The sequence below is a fragment of the Patella vulgata genome, chromosome 5, assembly GCF_932274485.2.
Source record: "Patella vulgata chromosome 5, xgPatVulg1.2, whole genome shotgun sequence".
In the NCBI taxonomy this organism is placed as follows: domain Eukaryota; kingdom Metazoa; phylum Mollusca; class Gastropoda; family Patellidae; genus Patella; species Patella vulgata.
In genome coordinates, this window is record NC_065883.2 from 54,742,216 (window position 1) to 54,761,804 (window position 19,589).

The window sequence follows — 19,589 nt, forward strand, 5'->3', positions numbered from 1 at the left end:
CCTCTCATTGCAACATTTTGATCTGTAAATAATGATGATGTTTCATAGTAAAAGGTGACTTTGTTCTTCCAGGGGTCGCAATCAGACGATGGTTTCTGGAAAGGGGTCCCAACCCACAAAAGGTTGGGAACCACTGCATAGAGCAATATATATGGTCCATTAGTAAAGCTTAATAATCCAATTCCACTGGGAAACTTATCAAAATTGGCCAACATGCATAAATAATATTTGCCTATTAACTTTGCTTATTGCTTTAATTCAAAGACCATCTTAAAGACTCAGACAAATCGAATTTGACATCATGTATTATATGTAAATTCCATGTACACAAATTAACTCTGATATTGATTCCTGTTAGTGTTATGGAAATCAAATAGCTATCTTCTTGAAATACTAGTGTCATGGTTTGGCTGTGTGTTTTCTCTTTTTATGCTTACAAAATATGAGGGTTAAACCCTTGACATTTCTGCAGTGGGCCCACTACGGTAATAATTATTAGTATAAAAATAAACCCCAAAGAAATAACTGAAAAATACTACACCAAAGATTCATACTATTAAAAATATAGTTGGCGTCTCTCAAGCAGAGAGTAACATAAACACAATGAACAAAAATAAAGTACCGGTAACAGGATAAATCAATTTTCGGCTGTTGAAAATAAGCACAGTATTGAAATAGGAAACATTTAGATGACTGATGCTGTTTCACCTGTGCCAAACCGGGTACCAAATAAACCTCTTATTAATCTTAACATGAATAAACCCTCAAATACAAACACAACCATATAACCTGCAGTACCACATTTAATTATTTTTAGCAATTATAATTGTCTACATGTATTTTGTAAAAAAGATTTCTTCTGGATAAACCATAATAAGTAGTTTACATTAATGCTAACTCGTTTAAGCATACAAAGGTGGCATACAAATGTAAATGTTAAAACGCGATTTGCAAAAATAAAGACCAAGTCTTTGAAGGGCTGAATTTTGATAATATTGTAATCTGCATACTTTGTTTGGAAGCTATTTTTATTGTTTTTGAGATTAGATAAGTCATAACCCTCAGTTTCTGATAATACTGTTGTATAGATTGCTAAATGTACATTATACGGATCTAAGAGTGTGCATTATTACTAATAAACGCCATGGGAGAGGCTCAGTGCCAGAACAGTGGAACATCTAAAATAAAACAAACCCCAAAACGCTTGTCTGAATGTCAATATATACAGCACAGCACAATTTGGCAACAGTATCAAAAATCTGATTTTTGTACGTCCACATTAAAATATGAAAGACTTCCATTCCAATCCATAGAAACAAGCAACACAAACTAATTAATGACAGACGTCTTGTGAGATCACTGTTGACCAAGTCAAAATGATGCATTTGATATCCAGACAAGTCGAGATACATGTACAATAATTAATAGACTAGAATATCAAAAAACTTCTTTTTATTTGTCAGTAATTTTTGTATGATTGCTAATACAGAAGAAAAAACCCATACTTTCTGATTAGACTAACTGAGAAAGGAAGCTGTCCATCATGAACCAGACTTTGAAATGCACATGTTACAAATAATCAACAGGCCAGATCATTAACATCTCAGAAGTCAAATCTATATACATGTACATGTATCTACTATTTTAATGTGAAGGTTGTTGGTATTATGTAACTATATTTGCCCAAGATTGCTGTATGAAATCGAAAGAGACCAAGTATGTAAACCTTAAATCGCCAAAATTTCAGTTAGAATTGATCGATTTGAATCATGTCTTTTAATAAAATATGTTCTATATCTGTATTTAATTTTGCTTTCCTGTCATGTTGGTGCTTTAATATACTATATGTAATGACAACTTATGAAATGAACAGAAATTGTATATCATTTGTTCTAAAAGTAGTCTATGTTTGTATCCTGTTTAATGTTGAATCATGGCATAGATTGACAAGTATAGATGCATTATAGGACAAGTAAATGTATAACCAATAGTGCAGTTGAAGGGTATTTAGTCTATTTGTGTTGAAATATGTTGAAATTTAATCCTAGAAAAGGTTGGGGTTCTTTTTGTTAATGATTTTACCATACATTTATATACAGTGGATATAAGCTTACACAAACTGTAGAGACAGTATTTGAATTATTAATGGATTTTTATTTTCAAATGTACACTACAGTAATTAGTGTCATCTGTGTTCTAATTTTAAAGATATATTGTAACTAAATGCATTTATTAGAACTTCTACATATTTAACTTCAAAATGATATATGGAGTGATTGCACATATTTATAGGTACAGCATTTCAAGTTTTTAATCCGAGTGAAGGATGTTATTGGGAGTTTATATAAAAAGAATTTTGTTTTTGGCATTAGCGGATCCTGTTTGTTTTAATGGGATTTCTTTTATACACTGTACTTTGTGCCAGGTTTTACTGTTAATTGATGATATAAAAAGAAAATGTGTATTTAACATCCGTTTAACTGTCTGATACAAATATAGCATCTGGTTTATTATAAACATAGCATTTCTTTATATATGATGGGTTTCAGAAGAAATAAAACATCATATATAAGCTTATGATCTGGCAATATCTAAAATCTGAAAACAAATTTGGTATTGCAATATTGTAAACTCATAATGATATCTGTCTTTAGGTACATGTATCAGCTAATAGATATTGGATACATTATTTGAGTGCTAAATATGGTAACTCACTAAATATTAGTATTGACAAGAGCCAGGTCACCATGACCGTCATACAGGGTTCAATAGTATACCCTTGCATCAGGGTTGCTATTTCAAAATTTTGCAGGACAGACAATTCGTAGGTCACCAGAAGTCATTATCCGCTTCAGGAAATAAGGTCAGTAAAGCTTCCATTCCCTCTTATGGATTTCAACTAGAGATATTTCTTATGTTATGTAGCATATCTGTTCTAATTTGTTCTAAATGGTGTTTATGCTTATTACAAAAAAACAGGTGATCCTCACTATTTTTCATATTTAATTCCCGTACTGGCTTCAACTTTATTATGTCAGTAATATTCCTCAATAATTAACATTCCTACTGCAATAGAAAACGAAATCAAAACGTTTGTGATAAGAATAGTTCATGATAACTATTCATCATTTTCTTCTATATAAAATGGTATTTTGAAATTACATTGGTAGTTTAATCACTCATAAAAAGACATAGCCAGCTTCCGCGTATTATCATGTCTGTTATTGGGGTGGCTAAGTGGGTAAGGCGCTGGCTCGCTGGCATGGAGGTCTGGTGTTCGATCCCTGCATTGGCTGAGAAAGTTCATCCAGATTTTCCAGTGTGGTTCTCACTTGTCAGTGATGCAGCACTGAGAGCCTGACAAGGACTGCTGTCTAGTCGTTTGGATGGTACGAAAAAACCAGGTCCCATGTACAAATTGCCGTGCACCTTAAAGATCCCTTGATAGTTGGAATTCGATGTAAGAGTAGGCCGTAGTGCCCTCATAGTACACTGTATGGCGTTTGCCCGTCTTCATTAGCCAAGTTCGAAGCAGAACAGTAGGACGTTAAACCCCATTTCATTTCATTTCATTTCGTCTGTTATTGGCCTTCTTGATTTGTGCCAAAATCAACCATTTAACTAGTGCCGTAAGCAATGCCTTATATGGTAAGTAATGATCCATATTAACCACAAAGGCTTCATGTAAAGGTTACATGTAATAGGAATTTAATTTGTATGAGTTATCAAAAATGGCCGACAGTCAAAATTTTCGAAGTGGAAGGCCTGCTTCTGTAAGAGATATACTGGTTTCCTTCAGTTTAAAGAGGTTGTATTACTTTCAGCAAGGAAATAAATGTACCGGTGGTAAAGTTTAAATGATGTGTTCCAACTAATACTAGAGACTCAATAAGGTAAAGAAAATTCAACCACTGACCTATTTAAAACAAATCATTTTGCTCAGGCATCTGCTAAACAGTTTGAAAGCCACTATACATGTAGGTATAGTGTCTTACAACTCCTGATGAACCATAAAACTGTCATTTTTCAGCAGTAGATGGGCAGATTTGTTTCAATTTTGTATACTCCTTAAGTAATTGGGAAGTGAAAAATGTTTTCTTTTGCTGATCTGCAAAGATCTCGAAAGCACTTGATCTTAGGACATTTAGTTTCTACTGAAGTTTTAAAACATTTTTAATCCCAAAGTGACCTGTAAGTTATTCCTTCTTGGTGAATACGCATTTACAGTATTCTTTAGTACTGAAAGGAATTCTAAATATTTACATCAATGAAGATAATGTATATTTGCAGTCTAATTAAGATAACCAGTAATTGTTATTTTTGTTTTGGGTAAGTTAATCAATCCATTAATATCGGGGCCGAGTAGTTTAACATATATGTGCGTTAGATCATAAGATCTGGCATGGTTTCGATTCCCCTCTGGTACATGACAAGGAGGGGGGGGGGGTCATGTCCAACATCGTGAAGTTTCTCCAGGTCCTCAGGTTGCCTCCCACAGCTAAAAACCAAAGTACAAGTGAATTAGAAATAAAATTCAATGCTATAATAGTCCGGAAATGACATTGTTTATGTCGAGTGAATGTTAAACCCCATTTCTCTCTCTCTCCATTACCGTCTTCATTAGCCCATTTTAGGAGCAGAACAGTAGGACGTTAAACCCATTTCATTTCATTTTATTTCTATCTCCATTAATTTCAAAGGACTTGTTTCAGTTTTTAAAAGAGCATTTTGGTCCAGTGACCTTTATTAAACAGCCAATGAAATGTCTTGATAATCAGAGCCTTTCAAAGTAGTTTAATCTTAAGTCAGCCATTCACATTCTGTCTTCAAACCCATATGAAATGGATTAAACAACTGAAAAAGAAATGGAATATGAATGTTTTATTTAACTACACTTATATTTTTGTTCAACTACCAGTTTAATCCTTAAGTCGACCCTTCACAATCTGTCTTCAAACCCATATGAAATGGATTAAACAACAGAAAACGAAATGGAATATGAATGTTATATTTAACTACACTTATATTTATGTTCAACCACCATTGTATTACATATTATAAGCATTATTATATGTTAATTGTTATATCAATTGTTAAAGTCATGTAATTATATCATTATTGACATTTGAATAATTGGTTGGTTCCAGTAAGCTTCTAAATGTATAATATGTAATATAAAGGTTTGTACTCTGTTATATGTACAAACTCATTTACAAGTTTCATCCAATTTGAATGGAAATATGTATGTTTATGATCATGTATTTACTAAACTTGACATCTGATGACTTTCAAAGTTTCATTAATTATTGGCCGGAATACTACTACTAATCTACTACTAGTTGAAGTTGCAATGGACTGTACATTTTTGTCATATATTTATTTATAAAGCAATACAGGGCAAAGTCCTAGATTAATTTATCAAGATGGAACCCTACCAGAGTTCAGAATTGCACTACAAATTTTTGTAGATTTATTGACTGTAATCCGGGAAGTTTGATAGGTACCTTTCAAAATACTGCGGGTGGGCATATACATGTATTTGTTGCCTGGCAGTGCTATGTTATCTATATTATATGTTATACATGTAGTGTTTATTGTCAATTATTTATGCTCTGGCAAAAGCAGTGTGCAACTTTGTGCATCAGGCTTTCAAAATAAGGGATGTGGCACCCACTTCTATATAAAAAAAAACAAAAAAAACACCAATCAACAATTCAAAGACCTCTTCAGTTTAGTTTAAGCGACTATGACATATATTCAAAACTTTGGTTTATATTTTGCACATACTGCCTCAATGTATATAAATGTACATTTCATCCACTTTTATGTATCTCTCATCTGCTTTTTTATATATTTTTCATCCACTTTATAATGTATTTAGCATGCTGACTGTAATGTATAATTGACATGCTGCCCGAAAATCTATCTATCTTAGATAATGAATTTGTGTTGTACCCTGCAGCAATATTCTTTCATCAAATTTGATTAAACTTGGTATTATTGCAAGTTTATTAACCAATGGTAGCTGTTTGTTACCACTTAATGTCTATCAACCAATGGTAGCTGTTTGTTACCACTTAATTTCATCTAATATTAAGGTTGAATTGAAATTATAATAAAAAGTCCATTGTATTAATATGTTCATAGAATGACAGACTAATAAAGGGCAATCAATTTAATACACTGCTTAAAGCTTTGTCATTGTTATAATGAAATCATGATCCTTTCAAAAGTGTCAAACTATTACAGACAGGTAGTAACTTCCCATCAATGTTTTTAGATACATGTATATCCAAGATAGAGTTTGCATTATTATAACAATATAAACTAAACTTTGACTGAATGCTATTGTAATCAACACTTTGTAGCTAGTGGTATTGTAATTCAAGCATGTACATGTATCTACTTGATACTTTGATCTACTATCTGTATTAAATACAATAGTAAATATGGCCGATGTTTAGGTCATATTTTATTTTCTTACTTTAAATTCTGTTTTTATTTTCAATATACCTTTTAATATTCATCTATTAGTAAAATATGTCCTTTCCATTGCATTAAAAGATTCTATGTTGATTCTTAATTAACCATTAGTGACAGAAGGTAATTAACTTAAAGACAAATTGTCCAGTAACTGATCATCTTTTAAATGTTTTTTTTTTTTACTATTCTTTTAAATATCTTAAGACTTAATCTCCCAATAATTTTATGTTTATGGCCACACTTTCTTTAGTACATTAAGTAATTGGGAGATAAACAGACAGATGTAATATGTATGATGAATTATTAGTTGGAGAGACAAACTGAGAGATCAAGTATATTACTTAGTTGAAGATCCGATTGTTAGGAAATTAAAAATTGTCTAATTATTGTTGAGGTTATTTTCTCCTGAATAAAAGTGTTGAAGATCCATTACAAGAATCTGTAAGAAGAACATCCATCCATGAACAACATTCCCGAAATGTCCAACAGTGTTATAGATATTAGCTAAATTATCTTAAACAGGTGGCAATAATTTTCTTGTCTCTATTATCATCTGATTGAATTTCATGATACTCAATAGACAATAATAGAGAAACAGCCATTAGACCATATTGTTCATTCATACTATCATATATCAATCCAAATAATTCAGATTCAATGATTTATAAACAGAAAAAGCAATTTTAAATCTCAAATAATTTAATAAATTGGATTACAAATTCTGGTTGTGCGACCAAGATGTGTCTGATAAGAAATGTCCGTCAAATTTTACCAAAACCTATTTAATATGTTGGATAAAGTCTGTTTAGTTTGTTTGTTTCTTGTGTTATTAATTTCATATTAAAGATAAATAAATCTATATAAACAACAGTTTGAGATAAAGTTAATCTCATTGAACTAAATACAATGGTAGCTAGGTTAAATATTTAGCTGTTGCAGTATGCCTGTCAAAGCCCATAATTGCTTGTGGACGCTCTATAGGCTAAATTTATGATCAAATTGACTTGCAATAATACATTAAATTTACTTTTAGGATTGGTTTTCTATGATTTCCGATAATTGCTGTCAGAGTTACATGTATGTCCCTTGATCAATTTGAAATCACCCCAAACAAAATCGATATGTATGCCCCTGTCTGAACTGTAAACTAATGTTCCTCATTTTTTTTTTTTAATATTCTTCAGAAAAACAAAGAACCAGTTGTTAAGAACTTGCATGTTTTTCCAAATGATGGAATTGTCATCGACCATGGAAACAGCCAAGAAAACGAAAAGCCTGGGGGGGTTGAATATTTACATAAAAACAACGAATTTCAAGACATAGCCATTCCACCAAATGACATAGTATTAAAACCAAAAGTGCCAAAACTTATAGACAAAGTGATTATTAGCAAACCAAAAATTGCTTTTAATAAACTGAAAAATGCTAATCAAGTTTCATGGACAGAATTTGATGAAAAAAGATATGTTGATAAAAAGCGTGTGAAAAAAGGAGAGGATAGTTATATAAAAAATAAATTTAATCAACTTGCTAGTGATAATATTAAATCGGACCGCTCAGTGCCAGATACAAGGCATCATTTGTAAGTATAATTTATGCTTCATACATGTACATGTAGCTATACAGAATCTTGACAAAATATTTCACTCAATTACAGAAACTTAAATTATCTTGGAAATGATGTTAAAATAAAACCAATTTAAACATTGTTAATAGATTCTTGATAACTTTTTCCAAATTAAATATAGCTATGTTTCATTTTAAGATAAAATAAGTTTAGTTTAACACAGTTAACGGCTAAATGAGTATTTAATGTTACCTGTCATGTAATCTACAAATACATGTATGACTAAACAACATGCATTCTGTGCTTGAAAACACAGGGAAGTCTGTGTACATATTTGCAGGATCGATCAGTTCCACCTCAACTACTAATACTACATGTATCATAATCTTTTGTCTTTTAATTTTCAGATGTCGTCAAAAAGCATGGCAAACCAATTTACCATCAACAAGTGTTATTATAACATTTCACAATGAAGCTAGATCTACTTTATTAAGAACAGTTATTAGGTTAGTATACATGTACATGTAAGCAAAATCTACTTGTCATAAACAATTACTAGGTTGTGTAAGCGATGAAGTTCATATAGAACAGTTATCAAGTTGTAGTAAGCAATGTACTTCATCAAGAAACATTACTAAGTTATCGGTATTATATTAGTTTATAACCTGGATCAGTACATGTACCATTTATGGTATTAGGTTATTGGTACCAGTACATAATAATAGGCTAGGTGTAGATCTACTATATATATTAAACACAATTAGATGTACATGTATAAGGCTAGCAAAGATAAATTCGAGATCCACTACCACTGCCATGATTCAGAGAACAGCCTTTTAATGTTGTTGATACCTTTAGATTCAGTCTCAAAATATTATTGTATGTCTACTTGCCTTCCATGTTCTGATCTTTATAAATATTAATAGAAAACATTAGTGTATGAACTAGAGCATGAACAAATTATCCAGTTTTGACGAAATTGAAATATAGGTTTATATCCCAAAGATCTCAGTTCCTTAAGATATTAGTATGTATCGGACTGTAACTGCATGGATTATGGCCACTGATTGTACGAAAAATAACGTTTTTAGCTTGTGGACAGTCTAGCTAGAGGTCACAATTGTTATACGATTTTTATACAACCACATTGAAATGTGGCTGTATTTATCATCGCCTCTGTTCGTCCGTTCGTCCGTCCGTCCGTCGGTCAGCCGTCCACAATTGCTTGTGGGCACTCTAGAGGCTAAAGGTAATATCCGATTAACTTTAAGTTTATACACAGTGTTTAAGGTCATGAGACGAAGAAGCCTATTGATTGTCAATGAATTCCGATATTTACTGCCAGAGTTATGGCCCTTGATCAATTTGAAAAATCTTGTGGACGCTCTAGAGGCTAAAGTTAATATCCAATTGACTTTAAATTTATACACAGAATTTAAGGTCATGAGACAAAGAATCCTATTGATTTTCAACGATATGCGATAATTACTGCCAGAGTTATGGTACTTGATCACTTTGAAATATCTTGTGGATGCTCTAGAGGCTAAAGTTATTATCCGATTGACTTTAGATTTATACACAGTATTTAACGTCATTAGACGAAGAAGCCTATTGATTTTCAACAATTTCCGATAATTACTGCCAGAGTTATGGCCCTTGATCACTTTGAAAAATCTTGTGGACGCTCTAGAGGCTAAAGTTAGTATCCGATTGACTTTAAATTTCTACACGGTGTTTAAGGTTGTGAGACGAAAAAGCCCAGTGATTTTTAATGATTCCTAATAACTACTACCAGAGTTATGGCCCTTGATCACCTTGAAAAATCTTGTGGGCGCTCTAGAGGCTAAAGTTAATATCCGATTGACTTTAAATTTATACACGGTGTTTAAGGTCATTAGACGAAGAAGCCTATTGATTTTCAACGATTTCTGATAATTACTGCCAGAGTTATGGCCCTTGATCATTTTGAAAAATCTTGTGGACGCTCTTTAAATTTATACACAGTGTTTAAGGTCGTGAGACGAAGAAGCCCAGTGATTTTCAATGATTACCAATAATTACTACCAGAGTAATGGCCCTTGATCACTTTAAAAAAAACCTTCTGGATGCTCTAGAGACCAAAGTTATCATCCGATTGACTTTAGATTGATAAACATAGTTTAAGGTCTTGAGACGAACAAGAATATTGATTTCCAATAAAATTTTGATAACTTGTGCTGCTAAATCCATGATATTAAATGTTTCATATAATTACTTAATGAGTTGTTACTCTTAATCAGATTTTAGTGTATTATAAATGTTTCATTACCGACAATAGAAAAAATATTTTGATTTGATTTTGATGAAACTTAAGATATATGTACATCCCTACGACATCGGTTTCTTTCAATATTGACGCATGTCGAATTGTAGCATCCTGGATTATAGCTCCTGATTGTACGAAAAATTGCTTTTTGTCCTCCACCTTTCGAAGAAAGCAGTGGACTATTATAATGGGCCCGTCTGTCTGTCACATTTTTTGGAATACAATAACTCTGCTTCTAATTGAGCTAGAATGTTCAAACTTGGTGTAGGTATTTATTAGGGGAATGTCTTGATGGAGTTTGAAGATGAGCATTTTCTGCTTAGGGTAAGCAGAGATAAGCAATTTGATTGGTTGATGCTTTGGGACATAATAACTTTAGTTCTAATTAAGGTGATGAAACTTTGAGTATAGTTTCATCACATCAATATCAATACCTTGACTAAGTTCGATAAGGAGCAATTTGATTGGTCGAGACTTTGGAGCTTGACAACTTTAATTCTAATTGTGTGATAGTGGTGAAACTTTGTGTATAGTTTCATTACTTCAATACCATAACAAAGTTCGATGCTGAGCATTTTCTGCTTAGGTAATGTAGAGACTTCAGTCTGATTGGTCGAGACTTTAAAACACACTAACTCTCCTAATTGAGGTAGAATGTTCAAACTTGGTGTAGATGTCTATTACGTGAATGCCTTGACAGAGTTTGATCTTGTACATTTTCCACTAAAGCTGATAGGAGATAAGCAATTTGATAGATTCATTATATCAATATCTTGACTAAGTTCAACAATGAAAATTTTCCGCTTTGGCTAAGTAATGATAAGCAATTTGTTAGTCAACTTGGAGAGAACTTATATAGGCATTTGCCTGTTGTTCAATCCATTTCAGTTTATTGAATAAAATATTGTTTAAACTAAACTAATTTGTTAGTCAAGATTTTGGAACATAACTCTGCTTTTAATTGAGGTAGAGTAATTAAACTTGATGTAGATGTTCATTAGGTGAATGTTTTGACTGAGTTAAATGATTAAAGAGGCAATCTAATGTGAACTATGAAAATATAACACGATTCACAAGGAATACAATAACAGATGATATTAGCAATAATCTAAAGGATATATATATGGCAAAACATTATTTGACATAAAATCGAAGGATATCTATAATGTAAGAGTAGGAAAATCATTTGTTACACCAAAATGCATAAACCAGTGGAAAACCATTCTAAATACCACTATTAATAATATAGAAACCTAAAAAATATTTAAGTTAGCATAAACTGTATGCTTTAACACAAAAATGCGTGCTTTCATTATAAGTATATACATAGAATAATATACACCAATACAAAGCTATGTAAACTCAAATTTACTGAGAGTTCTCTTTGTGCTCTCTGTAACTCATGCCTTGAAACCCAGGAACACTTATTCTACTTGTGTCCTGTAACACAAACAATATTAACCAATTTGTCTGAAATCTTATTAAATAAACAATATTAACACCATAATCTGTCAAGAATCAATACATATAGGAGTACTGTATATAATATAGAAATGTTTAACAACAAACATGAATAGTTATTTGCAAATCACCTCATCCTCCTTACAAAATATTACATCTATGAATGTAAAATTAAAAATAAATTCCCAAATAAAGATCAGTACCTCAACTTTCTGAGAACTGTGTAAAAGACAGAGTTGGATTTGTTTATTGGCAACAAGACAATCGTAGACAAATGGAAATATAAAATTTAATTATAAAGGCACAACACAAAGCAACCCCCCCCCCCCCCCTCTCCAAACAAAGTACAGCACATGTATACTCTGATCTGCATTTTATACATAAAGAAGAATATAATTAGGTCATTTTTAAAAAAAAAAGAAAAAAGAATATTCTGTGTAATTTGATGATCAACCCCGGTAGAGTGTAAAAAAAATTCCCTCTAAAGCCAAGCAGATCCAAGCAATTTCATTGGTCGATAACTTTGTTTTACCAGGTACTTCCAAACATTGACTGAGTTTCATCGTGAACATTTTATGCCTAGACTAAGTATAGATAATCCGTTTGATTGCTCAATACTTTTGTGAAAAATAAATGTGCAATTAATTGATATGTGTCATCTATTTATTTTGGAATTTCAGCGGTGGACATCAGCCTCACTGATGACTTGTTTACCTTGTTCTCTGTCCATCTCTTGAAAAATGTAGGCTTATCTTACATGGCAACCATGTCTTTGTTATAGTCTTATTTTCTTTAAATAATAAGGTTAATCAACATTCACCACATATTTTACTGTTCATTTTGCAGTGTATTTCAACGAAGTCCTGATCATTTAATAGAAGAAATTATATTAGTAGATGATTTTAGTGATGACCGTAAGTAAAACATTTATACTTGTTTATAATTGAAACAAATAGTGGGAAATTGTTGTCAACAGTTCTAAAACTTTGTAATAATTATTCATTACCATACCATGAGATAACAGGATTGTAAATTTTATCTTATCCACGCCAGTTGTCGATATATTAATCAAAATTCATAAATAATTATATTGAAAATGTTTTTATAGACACAGATGTTTTCTATGCGGTACCAATGCGACATTCCAAGCTGATTGTGTTCTGACATGATACTGCATGAGATTGTACTTGTACTATAAGGGCAATCTCATAATATTGCTTTCTCTGGCTTTCAGAACATAAAAAAAGTTAAAAATGAAATGAAATAAGAATGATATCAATTATTAAACTAACTATATATTTTAGTGTAGTCTAATGCATTGAGGACACTGCATGTAATAATCTTGATACATCATCATTCATAGTGTAGGCCTATTTCTGAATTTGGTTGTTTGCTTTTTACATCAAATAAATAATATAATATATAAGTGGATTAATTGATAACAACAAGAATATATCTTACAGGACCTACTGCTCATTCATGGTTGTATTCAGCTAGAGCATCGGCATAACTGACAAAAACATAACATTACAACACCCATTAGTGATTGTATTGGGTTGTTTCTGTAATATACTTTCATTCTAGGCATTCACATGTTGTCAAGAATGTAGTTTCATTTTGGACCCAACAATAATTACAGCACTTTTGATTTTAAGCTATTTTTCTTTGTTTACATTTCAGAATTGGATGGAATAGAATTAACTAAAATAGAAAGAGTTAGACTTATACGTAATGATAAAAGAGAAGGTAGGTAGAACTATTACAAATAATGTTTGAACTATTGAGTGCCATGTAGTTGTCCTCAGTTTTAATAATAAAAAGAGAATCTTTATTGACACTCACCTAACTTGGTGTTGCAGTTTGAGTTGGTACACAGTTTGATGAGGTAATTTATTAGTTTTTATAGTTCCAAAAATAAATTAAACCTTGGTCATGACATTTTTACAAGTTAAGAAATTGCATACATGATATACAATACCATACTCAAGTAAATAAGTAAAAAAGAAATGTATGTCAACATCAAATCAAAGGTTTGGGCCAATAGTAAACTGTTGGGTTATTGAAAAGCTATCTAGCAGAGTGTTTCAGAAAGATAACGAAAATAAAAGAGAAACAACATGATAAATCATTTCTCTGCTGTTAGTTTCGTATGAAACGAATACGTAACCTATACAATTTCACCCAGGTCCCATGCAAATGCCACATAGTCAAGCCGCAATGTGGGTAAGTGACGATTTTATGAGATTTACTGAAGTGAAAAAGGTATTCCATATAGGTCACAGAGTACAATTTCTTGATAAAACATTGTTCAAGATTCTGGATACTGGCTCAGACCCAGATAAGAAATATTTTATTGGTCAATGGCAGTGTGCATATTGTTAAGAATTTACAAGTTTGCATTAATTGAATTGACACCAGGAAAAATCTATATAGTGTCTTGTTCTAAAGCTCAAAATCAAAATACAATTCAACAAAAAAAATGTATTGGTTGATGGCTTAACAACAAGGGTTATTGCCAAAATAACTTCCATTCTGTTTTGTTTCAACATTGCTAACATGACACTTTATCATTTCTTTGTAAGTATTTGGAGATCATAAAATGTTTGTGCCTTATATGGGATGTCAGCACATACATGTTGAAAGTATTTTGGGGGAAAATGTTCAAGTTAAATAAAAAGGTAGGAGGTAAAGCTACTAGACCAATATATATACATAGTATATTGATGTGGTATATTTGTTGTTTGATGTTGGTAAAAGAGTCAATATCGTCCTCTAACAAGTTAAATATTAGTCTATTGATTTAACATCACATCCACTACAAGTTACACAACATTTTTATACCATTGACAAAAATCATTTCACTTCATACTTTATCACTAGGATTATTCCAACAAAAAAAACAAAAAAATTGTGGTTATTTCTTTGTTTTCTGTTAATTATATTATCTTCTTTATGGTGTGTGATGCTGTCCTTGGGTTGTTACAAATTACAATCTATTGATCAAGGAATAACGTTGATATGTTTGTTGTTGTTCCCGGTACTACTACGTACATATATATTTGGAGAAGTTATTCCTGTTCGTATATATCACAGTATTTTGCATGAAAATAATGATTTTAGTTATACCTGACAAAATAACAGGCCCTAGATATCTGACAAACTTTGTCCTAAAAATGTATAAAATTCCTAAAAAAAACCTAAAAAATCCCCCAGAAAAAAGACATAAAGACAGGCTCTAGAGGGATTGTCCCTGTCAAAGCCTGAATTTGTGCCCAACATTGTCAGTGCCTCTTGCAGATTTGGTTACTAAGATATCTTATTTATTTATTGAAGATAAGGATATGGCTTATCATAACTGATTGTAATAAATGATATTCCATTTAATCCAAATAGTGATCTATTTGAAAAATTTCCGTATTCTTTAATTGAGGAGCGTTGTTTTTATCACCATTATGTGTAATTTGTTGCAATTGGATTCTACAAATGTTTTTTCTTTAATGTTGGTTAGAACCACAGGAAAAGCAACTTGTTCTTTGGTTTGAGGCTCACTTTAGGCACATCTTTATCTGACTAGAGTAAATAACTTCAACAAAACTTAAGCTGAATGAATGTCTTTCCACACTAATACTAATGAAAAAACTAAGCAGTGAAATTTACGAACCAATATTAGCCTGTTGGCTAAATATACCAGTTTGTTTATTGTAGCTTGCTGCCTAGAGTTCATTACACAAAGCCAATATCAATCAGAGAACACTAACAAAAACAATTTAGAATTTTGTTTTTAAATCTTTGTAGTCAATATGATTAAGCTTAATGTAAATTATAAAACGTGTGATCATGTTCTGATAGAAGTTATTTTGTACACGCATTGAAATGAAATGTTCAGTATGGAATTTGAAAACTTTAATAGATGGAAATGGCATGATTATTTAATGAGTTTATTCAACTGCCTGTAGTTCAAATAACTGAAATAACTGATTCATCAAAAATCCCATTAGATTAAAGCTGCCAATTTGAATTAGGGGCAAATTTATTTGTCCTCAGAATTAAAGTGACATACTCAGAGTATGAAGAAGATTTCTTCCAAGAGAGAATATGGTATTTCTCATAGAAAATAATATTTATTTAAAAACTGGTTCTACAGGTAGGTCTATAATAAAAGTCAATACTTATTATCAGACACTTTTCTTTTTATCTTTAGTAAAAAATATATCATTGTTATATAGTTAAGAAAGAGATTGTCATTTATAGTAGTAGTAAGAAATGTACTGGTATATGTTATTAATAGAATTATAATAAATACTGAATAAATTAAATAGACACCTTCATTAACCACAACATCTATTTAATATCATGACTTTAACCATCAAATTTAAGAATATGCTGTTTAGCACTTTTTGTTGACAAGTTCTGTGCCAAAATTTAAAATTGTTTTAAGAACACACCTGACTTTAATTTTAGGTTTTGTTATGTTTACTCGAGTCTGCTTGTTAAAAAACTTGGAAATGTGCCTAGGAAGTCATCAGTTATTGAGAACAGTTTTCACCTCATGAATAGTGACTATATTTAAAGTCTTCCTTACAAAATGTATTTCTGGTGTGTCGGAAGTCTGTTTACATAAACAACTAAAATTATGAATGATGAAAGTGAGATAGACAGACAGAAACAATCTAGGTCTATACATGTAATAAATTACATATGGAATGAAAGCTTTTCAAGTTTAACCTGTTTTCATAAAGATTGAAGTGGATGTTCTTTAAACATAGATAAAATAGTTATTTCCAAATGACATTCTCTGCAGATTTTACAAGAAGAGAAATGTAAAATAACGTTGCGATGTTAAACATTTATGTACAATAACAGTATGGTTTAAAGGAGCCAAGTTGTCTTCTACATTGTAAACACAACTTATTGGTCAATTTAAATCAACATTGATGTTGTTATCTTACCGTGAAAAGTTGGGCTTCTGATATCCAATATTTAAGACAAAATGAAAATTTTAAATTGGCACACGAAGCGCATGCCAGAATGCTTTCGAGCGCCATTTATATGAAGCGACTCGAAGAACGAGGCTAAACATAACCTATGTAGGAGAATACTACTGGTGTAGACTGGAATAACCAGACACCAAAGACTGCCATTCAATTCAAACTCTTTGCGTATTTCGCCGAACATAACTGATTAGAAATTACAGTAAAAACAGAAACGATTAAATGTAAATCAGTTTATATACATTCATATTATATGCGTTGTGACCGATTTGTGTCCATTTCTAGGTGCCAAAAAATAGTGATTTAGCTCCTTTAATGTAAAACATTTAAATGGCATTATTTAATCATGCAAAGAGAGATGTAAAAATTGAATGGGGTTTAACATCCTACTGTCCTGCTCCAACCGGGCTAATGAAGACATACAAAGATTTGTTGAAAAGATCAGAATCTTATTTGATTAATTGTTTTGCATTAAGTACATGTAGAACCAAAATAACACAAATTTCCCAAGTAAAAGAGAAGTGGTATCAGGTGTTCTAGATTGAGTAAACATAACCAATGTAAACCTGTTTAACTTTTCATATTTTCATTGGAACATTTCAAAGTTTCATCACTTAATTTATTGCTTAGATAGTATATTGACTAGTAAACATGTAGGTTGCCCAGCAGAGAGACATGTCCAACTACCATTTTGTCATCAAATTTTCAGCTGCCAGAAACTAAGTATTAAATGTCCTGTAAATGCTAACATTATGTCATTACATACATTGTAGCTGAACAATCCCTGCAAGTAAGGGATACAGCCTGTAAAGTGTTCATAAACTTTCGAAGGCAGGGACAATAACATTGTGTGAATTGTCTAGTTACCAGTAATATTGATAGGTTATTCCGATATTTCCTCATTCTTAGAGAGGAACAGTGACAATTAAATCACATAAAAATATATATATACGTTGAGTATGGAAAACACAGGTGTCCACAGTCCACCCTACAAACCCAGACTTCATTAGGCTTTCCATTTCTCCATATGCCTGACTAAAGGATGACAGCCAGTTTAAATCTCTAAAACTCTATAATCTCTAGAGTGTTTGTTAGAAAATGTGTACCCACAGACTTTACCAACAATAAAGATAACTTTGATAAGACAGCTCAAACTCTAATTACCATCTTCACATATTATTAGGCGAGTAAACACGTGTGTTATCAGTAGACTTATCCATCATCAGTTTCACACATGAGTACATATTAGTAACCTTATATGCATATTTGTCTTTTATTTTCAATCAGAAAGAGTATTAAAAGTAATTTGAAAGTCTGCTATTTGAAACCAGAAGAATGTTGATTGTTGTATAGATAATAAATAGAAATGTTAAAAACAGATTTCAGTAGTCAGACATGATCCAAATCATCAACAATTGTAGTTAAACATCACTGTCATAAAATGAAACAAAATATGTTACCTAATTTAGAAAGTTGAAACAGCAAAATCAAAAGGGAAAGAGTATAGTTGGATATAATCTTTCCACTTTCCATGTATTTCTTATGCCATATATTACCTGGGTTGATTGTTAATGGCTCACATTGTGTTGCACATGACACAAAAACACTTACAATTTCAGTAAAATTATGATTGAAGGTTTCTATAAACATTTATAATTATATTCTACACCATGCATTTAACCTATTTGCTGTACTTGACTTTTCATGGTACATGTATTTGAATCAACAATATTATAGGGGGCATGGACCAATACTTGACATTAATGTCAGTCAGTTCTGTCAGACATATTTTAGGAAGCTAAAACAAACGAGAAGATCAGTTGCATTAATTTTATAGTATACTTATGTAGACTGATCTAAAATTATCCAAAATCCATGCACTAGCCTATTCGAAAAGCTTTAGTAATGGATGTGTGAATTAAATTTTGCACACAAGGCTGACCTTAAAAATATCTTTGTTTCACCAAACCCGACCCACAATCGAGGAGAAGGGTCGGTAGGTCGGGTTTTTTTCAGATTTTTTTTTTTAAGAGCTAATTTGATAGCTTGATAATTTTCCGGGTGCAAACATTCGTCTTCTTTTATTGGCAAACAAATCAATGATGTCGGGATTTTTCGTGATGCACGACTCGCACACGAATTGCCACAAACTCACGTTTGAAACTCCCTCAACACGTTTTTAACGATCGTGCGGGTTGTGCCTTCATTTTTCTCGAAAACAGATATTGAAAATATCATCGTCATGTTTAAAACGACGCCCCACAGACATAGAGGCAGAATCATTTCGTGGGAATGGCTGTGCTTTCGTCTGCAACCATTTTGTTGAGAAGCGACACCTATGACGCTTTCGTCTTGATCAACCAGTTTCAATAATGAATCAAACCATAGCCATAGTAAAGGGAAATAACTCTCGTGATATATTTCAAGTTGACACACAAAATAAAATAAAAAGATCGCGGAAAAGTGCAATAAAATAATTTAAGTCGGGGGTGGTTTTAGTTAGTCGGTCGCGTTAGGCGAAACAAAGATATTTTTAAGGTCAGCCCAATCTGATATGAAATTCACATAAAATTAGAAATTGTTTTACTGATTGACTTTAATTATCAAGATGATAGCACTGTGTGATGTGATGATATATTTAGACTAAAAACATATTCAATCTAATTTATCCAAAGTTTGCTTTAATCGTAAAAGAAACTACCCCAATGCCACAAGAATCTATTTTAAGGAGCCTTGTAAACGTTTGTCACCTGACTTGATAGAGAATTCATTTTTAGGTTGT

General features: G+C 31.7%; 1 protein-coding gene across 2 annotated transcripts in view; it reads left to right on the plus strand.

The window, feature by feature from the left end:
• LOC126821116 (polypeptide N-acetylgalactosaminyltransferase 2) overlaps positions 1–19,589 on the plus strand; it is a 41,200-nt gene that overhangs the window by 10,389 nt on the left and 11,222 nt on the right. For both annotated transcript variants that reach the window (XM_050549442.2, XM_050549443.2), the window contains exons 2-5: positions 7,668–8,065; positions 8,458–8,556; positions 12,663–12,730; positions 13,497–13,562. In XM_050549442.2, coding sequence (XP_050405399.2) covers positions 7,668–8,065; positions 8,458–8,556; positions 12,663–12,730; positions 13,497–13,562 — 631 coding nt within the window. The remainder of the gene's footprint in view (positions 1–7,667; positions 8,066–8,457; positions 8,557–12,662; positions 12,731–13,496; positions 13,563–19,589) is intronic.